This window comes from Arvicola amphibius, chromosome 2 (genome assembly GCF_903992535.2).
Source record: "Arvicola amphibius chromosome 2, mArvAmp1.2, whole genome shotgun sequence".
Classification (NCBI taxonomy): Eukaryota; Metazoa; Chordata; class Mammalia; order Rodentia; family Cricetidae; genus Arvicola; species Arvicola amphibius.
In genome coordinates, this window is record NC_052048.2 from 115,739,863 (window position 1) to 115,752,270 (window position 12,408).

Consider the following 12,408-nt stretch of genomic DNA (forward strand, 5'->3'; position numbering starts at 1 on the left):
GGCTCTCTGCTCACATGGTACCCAGCACAGGAGGTATTGAATAAACATCTGCTGATAGATGAAAGGAAGGCCAGGATAATAAATGACTACTCCATTCTCGTCACTGCTCAGCATCTTCTGTCTGGCCCACTGTCTTAGTTAGGGTTTCTAGTGCTGTGAAGACACCGGGAGCACGGCAACTCCAATAAGGGAAAACACTGAATTGTGGTGACAGCTTACAGTCCAGAGGTTCAGTCCGTTATTGGCATGGTGGGATATGCTGACATGCAGGCAGACATGGTGCTGGAGAGGTAGCTGAGAGTTCTACATGTTACAGGCAACAGGAAGGAAACTGTGACAATGGAGGATATCTTGAGCATATATAAACCTCAAAGCCCATCTCTACAGTGACACACTTCCTCCAACAAGACCATACCCACTCCAACAAGGCCACACCTCCTGAAAGTGCCACTCCCTTTGGGGGGGGGGGGTTACACCTACCATCTTCCTTTTCTGCTCAGATTCTGAGTTTCTAGGAGCACATCGTGAGTCCGCTGGATTAGAGAATTCGTAGATGGGCACTCCTACGAGATGGGCCTGGAAGAGCGGGCCTCTCGAGAGTCCATTGACTAACTGGTGAGTGGGCTTCCCAGACTTCCTGAACAGCTCACACTCTGGAGAGCCATCAGATGGGTGAGAAAAGACACTTCCCATTCACAAGATGCTTCCATCTGCCGGGCACTAGGAGATGCTATGCTCTGAGAAACAAGCCAACGGCTCTATTCAAGGTGGATACAGGCAACACCACTCAATAATAAATTCTAGATTCACCCACCATGGTTTCTGTTCCAAACTCTTCTTGAATTGATTACATTTCTGACCTTAAATACTTCCTGGGTGGCAAACTCAGTGAGTGTCCGCCTATGCTAATAAATAAAAGAGCCTCCCCTTTCCCCCCACCTCCCAAATGTGCTGGCTAGGGTTCCAGGCACACAGCAACACAGTTGGCTTAAAGGCGACCTCCGTAACACTTCAAGGAGAGAGAGAGAGAGGATGGGAAGAAGACAGACGAGGTAGGAGGTCACTGCAGCACTGGAGTTTGGTAGCAGGCTTGAGTTTCTCCTCTGGGCCTGCCAGAGGAGTCCAAAGCCGTTCCCTCTGGAGATTCTATTTTGTTTGGATCTGGGTGAGTTACACTGACACGGTACATTCCTGCCCTCATGATTCTCTCGGCCCGGCATAGGCCTCTGACCACTTCACATGCTTTCTGACAGAAAACTAAATTTCAAGCAGGTACAGCCCTGCTGATCAGCATTATAATTGACTGTAACTACTTAACAAGCCCATATACACCCAGAGGAACTTGGAGAGAAACGTGTTTTGCCAAGAGAAGCTTTTTATTTATGTAAAACAGTGCAGGCCTGCTCTGGAGTTCGTTTAGCCTGTGTGAAGCCACTGGAAGTAGTGCAGGTACATGCATCAGTGAGCCCCGTGAGTTCAGGGGCTGCTGTCTCAAATTTCATGTCTTGTCACTGCCAACTGCAAGGATTTTTTTGGTAGATAACACCCTAGTTAAGAATTTAAAGCTAATAAACTCTGCAAATAAGGACAAGTACTCTTTCTGTGTTTCCTCTGACCACAGCACCTTCTTAAAGGCTCTGGGTACCCAGATGGTACACAGCTCCCCCTTTTAGAAACTTTAGACTTGGTTAAAAAAGAAAGTCTTTGGTGTAGTGCAAACTGATCTGTGGAAATCAGAGCGCATTCTCCTGTCGGAAGGCCTTCAAAGACTTCCCTAAAATTCCCCCTCCTCTCTTTGAACTGTACAAAGCGAGTGCTTGAAACAACCGAGAAGTTAGTCTATCTCTCCACCTCACCAGAGAACCTTCCTCTGGCAGTAGATGGAGATCAATGCAGACAGAGGACCACACCAGCACCACATGCAGACAATGTGAGGCTACAGAGAGCTCAGCTCTCAGGGAGCTGGCTGCATCACATCCTCTCCCTGCCAGGCTCAAGGCTCACTGTAGAAGAGAGACGTCAAACGGAGTAGGTGCCTACAATGGAACCACGACTATGACCACATTACAGGACCTGTACACCATCAAACCAGACCAAAGTCTAGCATGGATAAGGAGGGGCTGATGAGATCCCATCCCTAGCTGAGGTAACTGATGGCTGCTGGAGAGGGATGCAGGTGATGAGAGGTTGTCTATACTCTACTAGATGGTTCTAGACCCAGGCACATACAGGCAGCACTAAGTGGGCTCCTAGAGTTTAGAAACAGAATACAAGCCGGGCGATGGTGGCTCACGCCTTTAATCCCAGCACTCGGGAGGCAGAGGCAGGCGGATCTCTGTGAGTTCGAGACCAGCCTGGTCTACAAGAGCTAGTTCCAGGACAGGCTCTAAAGCTGCAGAGAAACCCTGTCTCGAAAAACCAAAAAAAAAAAAAAAAAAAAAAAAAAAAAAAAGAAACAGAATACATGAAATTGGGAGAGGAATGTGGTAGGGTGGGTAGAAGAATCATTGGAGGGGAGGGAATTGGAGATGAATTTCATTAAAAAATACATCACATGCATATATGAAATTCTCAAACAATAAAAAAATGATATGAAAAAGAAATGCCATCTAGTGCTTGCTATTTCAGTCTTCCCAAACACACGTCAAGCTCTCATGCTCCCCAGAGGCAGGAACTGTGGCACACACACCTCTGTGTGACCAACAAACACCCCAGTATCTGCCAAGGTGCCGCACCATGATAACTACTGAGAGAATACACATCTCTCTGTTGGCATTCACCAATACAACAGGTTCTGGCTGGGATGCTGAGAAGACAGAAAGAAATAAAAACTTCTGTTTTTATAGAACCTCTGTCTTAATGTTAGCCACAAAATAAATAAGAAAAATATGAAGTGTAGGATAAAGATGAGGGGAAAAAGAAGCCATGTAAAGGAATGTATAAAATGGTGTATAAACTGGAAATGAGGAGGAAAAATACAATCCAAGTACAATGCCATATACATATAAAAATGTCATGATGAAACTCATTGTTTTGTGTGCTACCTTAAAAATTAATAAGTCTTTAAAATTAAAGAAGTAAAATGTCTGGGAAAGCCAGGCATGGTGACTGTAATCTCAGTACTTGGGAGATTGAAGCCAAAGAACTGAGAGCTGTGATTAGCCCAAGCTACATAGTAAAGCTCCGTCTCAAAACAATAATCAAATAATAAGACAAAATCATAAATCCTGAAAATGAGTGACATTTTGGATAGGACTATTAGAAAAGGCTTTTCTGGGAATCTTACATTCAATAAATGTTTGAGCTAGGAAGCTCACTGTAGAAGAAACATTCTAGAAAAAAAATGGGAGAGAAATGAAGGAAGATTGAGGCAGGTACATGGTGTGTCTAAGGTGACCCGAGCCCTTAGGACTAGAGACTCACAAACAAGGTGAAGGTGGACAGCAGCAGGCAACAAGCCAGGGAGGCCCAGAAGGCTTGTCTGGATTGTCTTACAGGAAGGAATTGCGTTTTTTTTCCCCTGAGGGATTTTTTGACAAAGTTCAGGCAAGGGGGAACCAATTAGGGGACGGTTGAGATAATCCAGACACAAGGTAAGTGACGTGGGCCCAGGAAAGGCATGGAAGATGATAACACTTGGGAATCGATCCTTACAGCAGACGTGGCAGATGCTGCTGCTATGGACTGGATATGGGGTAGAGGCGAAAATGAGGGGGCATCAAGGACAATTGAGAAGGGGAGAACTAGGCATACAATACCATACAAATTGATTTTTACCTGCACCATACACAATCAAATGTCGCTGAAGCTAAGAAAAGCCTACATATAAACTCTGAGGTTGCAAGTTCTGTATGGTCTGGATACAAGAATCTAAAGTTTCCCAGCACTCGGGAGGCAGAGGCAGGTGGATCTCTGTGAGTTCGAGACCAGCCTGGTCTACAGAGCTAGTTCCAGGACAGGCTCCAAAGCCACAGAGAAACCCTGTCTCGAAAAACCAAATAAATAAATAAATAAATAAATAAATAAATAAAATAAAATAAAAAGAATCTAAAGTTAACAGCATTGAAAATGTATTTAGATCCTCAAACTAAGTAAGGCTGTTACAGTCAAACCAAACACTAGTTCCTAAATGTTCCTATTTCTGATCACTAATCATCTTCCATAAATAATGTCTCCAATAGCAATAATTCCTAGGTCTGCCAAAGCAATCTGATCAAAAGTGATGAAATTGCTTTTAAGAGCTGAAGAGCTATTGTCCATTGATAGTTGCTGAGGGAGTGAGAATAAGTTTTTAAGGGTATGGCCACTGGCTGGTCCACCACGCTCCAGTGGATGCCACACGCCTAGGAGAAGGTGGGCAGCACAGACTGTTGTGGATGAGCTTTGAGAAATGAGGACACCAAGTTGGGAGGGTAAGGAAGATGGGTGGAGCTGGGAGGAGTTGGAGAGATGAGTATAATCAGAATACAACGAACACACAATTCTCAAAGGATTAATAAAAGAAAAATTGTTAAGTATAAGTAAATTAAATTTACTTTTAGATGACCTAAGACTTTTTTTATAAAAACACATTCACAGAGCAAGGAGAAAAATGTCTTTCACTAGGCCATATGTTCATCGTAAGATGTTCATCTAAATCTAGGACTACCAACCCATAAGTCTTCAGATATTAACACAATTTGTTGAAATGCAATATGGCCAGATCTTTTGCTGTGAGCTTCTTAGGACTTCCTTACTTCATTCACACAACAACCTAAGTGGTTAAGAATTCTCATTGTTCCATTTTACTAACCAAGAAACAGGCATCTGGGGCTTAAGTCACATGTCCAAGGTTGTAACCGGTTAGTGTCTGGGAACTACAGTAAGAACTCAATGATTCTAAAGGCAGGTGATCACTGGGGAGCAAGAAAGCCTCAATTATCCACTACACTGGCTGGGTATTGGGTGGGGGAGGGGAGGGGGAGGGGAACAAAGGGAGGGAGGAACAGATCACAGAGTATGCTTGACTGCCATAAAGCAGGAGTATGGATGTGCTAGGCCTAGACCAAGAACTAACTAATAGTTATACCATACCCTATATGCCAAGGGAAGCAATATTGAATTAGATGACAAGTATCATAGCAATAGGGAAGATGTCTACAAAAGGATCTTGGATGGACAATTGCCATCCTAACCATGCCCCCTTTATAGATCCTACCCACTGAAAAAATTTCAGAAATTCCCTAAGAGGATAGAGACATGTCCTTGTGCAATGTACAAGGACCCAATACAGAAGGAGGTCTGTTTAACAGGGCCATGTCCCCAGGATCTATGGGGATATCAGAATCAATAGTTAGGGGCTGGACCCTTGCAGTGATATTGTAATAATCTCCCTCAAGTGATTCTTTTTGACCAAGGCAGAGCCATTCCACTAGCCTACTCTTTCCAGTGCCGGGGCATTCAGCTGGGCAATTAACAAACATTCTTTGAGCCAATACTAAGGGCCAGGCATTGGTCCAAGCACACTGCGAATATAAACTCAATTCCTCTACAGCCAGCATTTCAGGCAGATGATTTTTACCATAATCCATTTTTTCTTTTTTTACACAGGAAGAAACCAAATTTCAGAAAGGTTAAATGGCTCACTAAAGGTCACGGAAGACTTAGGTCATGGGGAAAGGTGGCCTTAAAACCCAAGCAGTCTAGACCCAGCATGGACCCTTAGCAGCTGCCACAGGGAGCTGAGGTTGTCACTTTGGCATACCCGAGAAGAAGGAACTCTTCTCCATCAGACTGACCCGTGGTGCGTCTGTGGTATCTCCATGACTGCTACCAGTAGGACCCAGCCCACCATGAGTGGTGTGGTTCCTGGGCAGGTGGTCCTGAGTTACATGACAAAGCCAGCTGGGTATGAGCCGGAGGAAGCAAGTCAGTGGCCAGCATTCCTCCATGTCCCTGCCTCGGTTCCTACCTGGGGCTCCTACCTTGGCTTCCCTTGCTGACAGACTACGAAATAAAATAAACTCTTTCCCCTCCAAGTTAGTTTTGGTCAGAGTCGTTTATCCTATCCACCGAAAGCAAACTGGGATAAATACTCTAGAGAACTACTTTTCTCTCAGAGGACGGTGATCTTCAGACATAGCTACTACATTACCAATGCATCTGTGCCCGGCATGGTGGTGCACACCTTTAATACCCTCAGTCAGGAGGCGGAGGAAGGCAGGAGGACCTCTGAGTTAGATAGAGGCCAGCCTGGTCAACAGAGTGAGTTCTAGGAGAGCCAGGGCTACACAGAGAAACCCCATTTCTAAAAAGCAATAAATGCATCATAAATAAATAAACGCATCCGTGACGAGATAAATCAAGAGACTGGCACACACCAAAGATGTCTGCCAACATAGTACTGGTCAAAGAGCGAGCTGAGCTCACTTTGTACATTACTGAAGCAATCGGTGAGGAAACCCAGACAGTGAAGAGGCCAGCAGCAGCTGTCACCTACAGGTGGCACTCAAAACCTTCTCCCTAGCTTGTGTCCCCTAAGCAAAAGACCCTACTTAGTCCTCACTCAACCTCTGCCTCATCAAGTATGAATCCTAATATGTATAGTTGACACAATTATTCTTACAAGTCTTGTTTTAAGAAATATGGGGGTTGGAGATGACTTAGCCATTTCAGGACTTGTTGCACAACCCCAAAGACCCACACAAAAGCCAGGTGCTGCCTCAGGGGTCTGTAACCCCAAGCACCTTGCCTAGAAGGCAGGATAGGCAGATCCCAGTGACCAGCTAACCAGACCAGTGGAAACAAACTTCCTCCTTAGTGAGGAGACTCTGTCTCAAAAAATAAAGTAGAGAGCTAAAGAGGGGGCTCAGCTGGTGAAGAGGACGGCTGCCGAACCAAACTGTAAGTTTGAGCCCTGGAACCCACTGGGCTGAAGGAGAAAAGTAACTCCTGTGGGTTGTCCTCTGATGTCCATACGTACATCCATAAACACACACACATGCGCGCAAACACACACGTACATGTATGAGTACACATAAGTGTGCATGCTAAATTAAATAAAAATAAGTAAAGGAAAAATGTGGCCATCAGTAAAAAAAAAAAAAATGACATTCTGATCATCAACTGTGATCACCACAGATTCTGGAGCCCTATCTCTGCCCACAATTCCTATGCTAGCTGTACTTCTCAAAGCAAGCAACTCAAAGGACAGACCACTAAATGTGCAGATTCTTCACGATTATCTCCAAGCACAGAAGCAATGGCTCTAAGGAGGCCGGGCTGTGAACCTCCCTCCCTAGTACCTTCCCCTAGTGACTCCTATGCACATCCAGGTCAGCAGCATTTCATCTAGTTCGTCAAAAACTTAGCTCAGATCCGGCCTTCTCTTTGCCTCGGGCTCTGTCTACAGTAGCCCCCTCGGTCGTCATAAGCTGCAGTGTCTGTCTTCTTTACGGTCTGGAGCATAGTTCCCATAGCCCGTGCTTTTCACGTTCTCCGCCTCGGTCCTCAACATTTTATTCTGCTCTGGAGTGTCACTGTTCAGTCCCACATCCCTAGTGATATTAAAAGGTACTGACTGGGATGAGCTTCCTTTCTTTGCATTTTACATTCATAGTTATTTGAATGTGAGCAAAAACAAGCCAAAACCACCAAATCCAAACCTGTGGTTCTATAAGAGAAAGTGGGGCTTGAGGAAAGATTAGTACAAAGTGAAAGAACCAGTTTGGTTTTTTGCTTGTTTGTTTGCTTGCTTTTTTAAAAAAAAAATATATTAAATTATAGTTCAGGTGGCAGTGAAATAAGAATATTAAACCGGGTAAACTTGGCTCTGCCGTGTCCTCAGCTCAGCCATGCGTATCCATTCTGCAGCCTGAACACAGGTTCTCTCCACAACTTTCTGCCGGCAGTGTCCAAACTTGACACGTTGTGTCCTCGACAGGTGTGTCTTTAAACATGGCCTAAACTTTAATACTTAATGTGCCTGTGTACCCTCCTTCCAGGAGCCTTCCTGAATTCTCCCAACCTTCCTAGCACACTCTGGTTTTGAACTTCCAACCTACTGTAGTGCCTGCCACTCATTTGGAACTGAATGACCACTTAAGTATCTATATGCATCTGCCTTGTGTCCTTCCCCTAGAGAAATGCAAGTCCCTTGAGAGTAACCTGTGGCCTCTTATTTTATCCCTGGGTGAGTTAAAATGGTAAGATTCCCTAGCAGAATTTGATCACATAGGGAACTCAGTGGGCAGGTGCGTGCAGAGTCGGCTGAGGTACTCCACAGGAAAGAGAGGAGCACATCGGATTACTTCAGGCTGGGCTTCAGATCCATACCTACGAATGGGTATGTCTCTCCATTTCCTCCCAGAACGGTACTCAAGATTTAAGCCCAGGAAAGTCTACCTACAGCTGCGATGCTGTGGGTGTACTTGGGTGACAGACATGGGGAAGGTGGTCCCTTTACAACTTGACTGTTTCCAGGCTGATCGGCACTGTTGCTGGGGTCCCCCATATTCACTTCAGAGAGCAGCCTCAGCATCTCCCAGTCCCAACCAGCTCACCACTCGATTCATTCTTTGGACTGCTCTCCGTCTTGTTTTGAATCTGTCCAGTGCCTGTCATATCCAATTCACACTTGCTACAAGGCAGAAGAGATAATGATTCTGAAAGCACTTCACGTTATCGCAGACAATAAAAATGTCAGGGCCACAGCATATGAATCTGCAGGGCTAATAAATAGCCTGGGAAGCCAGACAGGCTGTTCCCCACTGGGCAAACAGTGAAGCATTAGGAGGGGAGGGCTCAACCTCCAACCCACCTGTGCTTGCCGTGCGACCTTGGGTACCCACTTAGCTTCTCTGGAACTCAATGTCCTTGTCGGGAAATTTTGCCTGTGCACTAGAAGATCTGGTCTAGAGCCAAAAGCAGCATCAATGTAAGAACCTTGGAGAACGGCTATAAAGCAACAAGCTCTGACTGCACAGTTCCCTAGAAGAGCCAAGGAAAGTACTATCCTGTTCTGCCCTGCGTTTGGAGGAGACCTCAGTTCAGTGTTACCAGAGACACTCTGATGCATCCTTCCAACTGGAACATGCATGTGGAAAACATAGACCCGCTGTTCACCTTCACTGCTCTCTGCCCTGTTTATCCCCTCTTAGCACCTCCTGCAAAGCGCTCCACCTTCCTGCTATTCTAGTCAAAGTTTTCTTCCCCTTTTTATGCAAAACCACAGATGTTTAACACTCAAGCCTGTTTCTGAAGTTAGTTATCCCTCCAAGGCCCTCTGGGTATCACCATGGATCACAGCAGATTTACAGCAAGCCAGAAGGAAAGTCGAGTTCAGGATCCTATGGTTTGCCCTGCTGTCCTAAAGTGGAAATCACAGATCTCCTAGAGCTCAGCTCATGCGGCTTCCTAGGGTTGTCCTGAAAGCCCTGTTAGTAACCATGGTTCCCGGAAGGTACTATCACAGGCGGGAGCAGAAAAAGAGCAGGTTCTCCCCCTCCCATTTCCCCCTAAAACGCCCCGTCCATGAAAACTATGTTTAAAATATGAGGTAAAATGATATGCCAAGGACATGTGCACCCTCTGACCCCTAAGATATTCATGCAGTTATCTGTGCTTTCAGCAGAAAGCGGTCCTTCTTCTGCGACTCTTCAGGAGGCAGCGCAGACAGCTCCCTGTGCAAACCAAAGAACCCTGAAAATATATTCATCCATAGCAACACTAGCTCCAGATAGAAGCATGTAGCCAACCTGAAGACAGAGCTATTCGCTTCCTAATTTAACACTGTTCCTCCGAGATGAGAGGGGGTGGGAGAGGCTGGTTTCTCTAACTGTCCAAGTGCCAAGGTTGAATGCATCTGGTTTAAGGTATATCGGCAAGGCCTTCCCCCCCCCCAAATCCCTAATATTTGACAGTGTAATCAGTTAACAATTAACTAAATTTCAAAAATAGTGTTTGATCCTACAGCGTCTTGGCAATCAAAGCATGGAAGCATATCACGTTAAGATTCTAAGTCCCGACCTCTATAACCACAGAGTCCTTTTTAAAATACAGCATTCTAAGTAGATGGGCAAAACAAGCTGGCCTGGTGTTTCTGGGACTGACACCGTCAGACACAGCAGATGAGTTAACCAATGATTTAGGAACAAGAAGGCTTCCTACCAGAGGGATCTTTAATACCACTCACTGGGCTACCCAGGACAACGCCAGGCTGCACAAGAACCTCCAGTCTAAGCTACACGTGTCTCTCCAAGGACAGAGAGACCCCTCCATACACAGTCACTCAGCCAGCCCACCATTCACTTGCAGAAGGTCCCCCTGCCACGCTATGCACCTGCATTCTTGGGCTCTCCCAACTCGCAAACCCCCCTGTACTGCCCATTTTCGGGAGGGCATAAAGGAGACCAGAGATAGTGCCGTGCCCACCTGGCAAATCTCATCTCTCTTATCCTAATATGTATGTCTCTCCAGCTACGAAATAAAACGTGCATCTTCAAGGAAATTGAGACGTGTATGCACACACAAACACACATCCTTGAACCTCACGACCAATCCCGAGGCAGCAGGTCTTTCCCTGGGACCCCGGGCTCCTGGACGTGGAGGGGCTGTACTCACCCAGTCCTCGAAGTGACGGCTCCCATTTTGCAGCAGCTCCTCGAACTGGATGGTACAGTTGGCCACGAAGTCGTCGTAGCCTATAGGAGCATCATGAAAGACAGCCAGCTCGATCTTGCGCCCATTGCACACATCAGTGACGAACTCATCGTGCCAAGCCGGGCTGTTGGTCTTCTGCTTGGTGGCTGTTTGGCCGATGCGCGAATCGTCCACGTTGAGAGCAATGTAGGGGTCCAGAAGGAAAGTCTGTGGCCGGGGTCCCACCGCATGGCGTAGCGACCAGGCTGTGGGCTTCAAGCTCACGGCCTCGCAGATTTTGATCTTAAGAAGGCCATTGAACACTACCATGGTCGGGGCGGGGAACTAGAGCCGGGGTCACTCCGTCCGCCCCGAGGGCAGGAATGAAGAGCAGGCAGCAGACGCGCTGGGAGCCTGGGGGACTCCTGGGTCCCCTCTCGCCCCACCCCACTCTCACTACACCTTGTGGCTCTGCGCCCTGGCGCCGGCGATTCTCAGCGAGTGCATGTATTTCCTCGCCGGATTCCTAACGGAAAACAGGGAGGGGGGAGAGTTGGAGACGTCCGTTTTTGGAGCAAGTCTCTCCCCCCCAACCACTGGCGACACCTCCACGGGAGGAGACAAGCTGTCGCCTCCGCTGCAAGCCGCGGGGGCTGACTCGCTGCCTCTCTGGTTCTCCGGGTCCGTGTGCTGAGAAGCAGGCGCCGCTCCCGGCGCTCACCTACCTTTCCGAAACATAATCCCCCGGCAATTTCGAGTCCCGGAGGGGGAGGGGGTGACGGGACGGGGCGGGGACGAGAACCGGGGGCGCAGATTTCAACCCGGATCCTCTTCGCCCACCCAGCGCCTGCCTCGGACGGCGCGGGGTGGAGGGTGAACTGAGGGATGTGCTGTCTATCCGGAGGGATGCATGTCGAGAGGAAATGGTCCTCCCCGGAGCCAAATTTTTTAAAAATCCACAAGCCTTACAGCCAGCCCGGCCGCCGCCTCTGGGGCCAAGCAGTGAAGCGCCGCAGCTGGCGATCGCGAGGTGCCCGGTTCCCGGGATCTCACATCCGCGCGGGCACTGGAGGTAGAGGTGGCCGCCACTCGGGCTCTGGGCGCAGGCCGGCACCCGGCGGTGCGCAGCGCGGCGGCGGGGCAGGGACTGCGACTCGGCGCGGCCCCTCCTCCCGGCCGCCGGCGCCCGCCCGCCCGCCTCGCTCTCCGCGTCCGCGCTCTCGGCACGGCCGGCTCGCCGCCGGCCAGAGCGCTCAGCCCGCGATCTCCTTCTCTCGATCACCGTGCGAGCGATTCTCCCTCCCTCTAATGCAGGAAATGCGCAAAAGACGTCAGTGTGTGTGTGTGTGTGTGTCTGTGTGTGTGTGTGTGTGTGTGTGTGTGTGTGCACGCGCGCGCGCGCGCGCGACAGTGTTTGGGGAAATAGAAAGTTTTGCCGGTTGGGGGAGCAATACGGGAAAAGTGAGCTGAGCAGAAAACAGCAGCGAGCCGGTCAGCCCGGTCCGGTGGCGGCGGCGTGCGAGCAAGCTGAAGGAGGACGGGAGGGTGGCGGCTCTGGGATGCGGGGGCGAGTGTCGCAGGCCGAGTCTGTGCGCCTCTGGTCCGCACCGGGAGAGCGGGGTCTGCACTCAGAAAGCCCGGGGCGGGGGTGTGTGAGGGGGGGGAACGACAGGCATCTCTCGCACTCTCTGCAGCCAACATACTTTTTAGAACCGGGGTTGGGGGAATGGAGGGTGTCCCAATGTTCCAGAAGACTGAGCAATTTTCCCCACTCTGTCTAGAGTGCGGCGG

General features: G+C 48.4%; 1 protein-coding gene across 1 annotated transcript in view; it reads right to left on the bottom strand.

The window, feature by feature from the left end:
- The window catches only part of Prkce (protein kinase C epsilon), a 523,658-nt gene extending 511,946 nt beyond the window's left edge, over window positions 1–11,712 (bottom strand). The window contains 1 exon segment of the mRNA XM_038319964.2: window positions 10,600–11,712. Within this exon segment, the coding sequence (XP_038175892.1) occupies window positions 10,600–10,947 (348 nt within the window). The 5' untranslated portion in view covers window positions 10,948–11,712.
- Window positions 11,713–12,408: the final 696 nt, after the last annotated feature.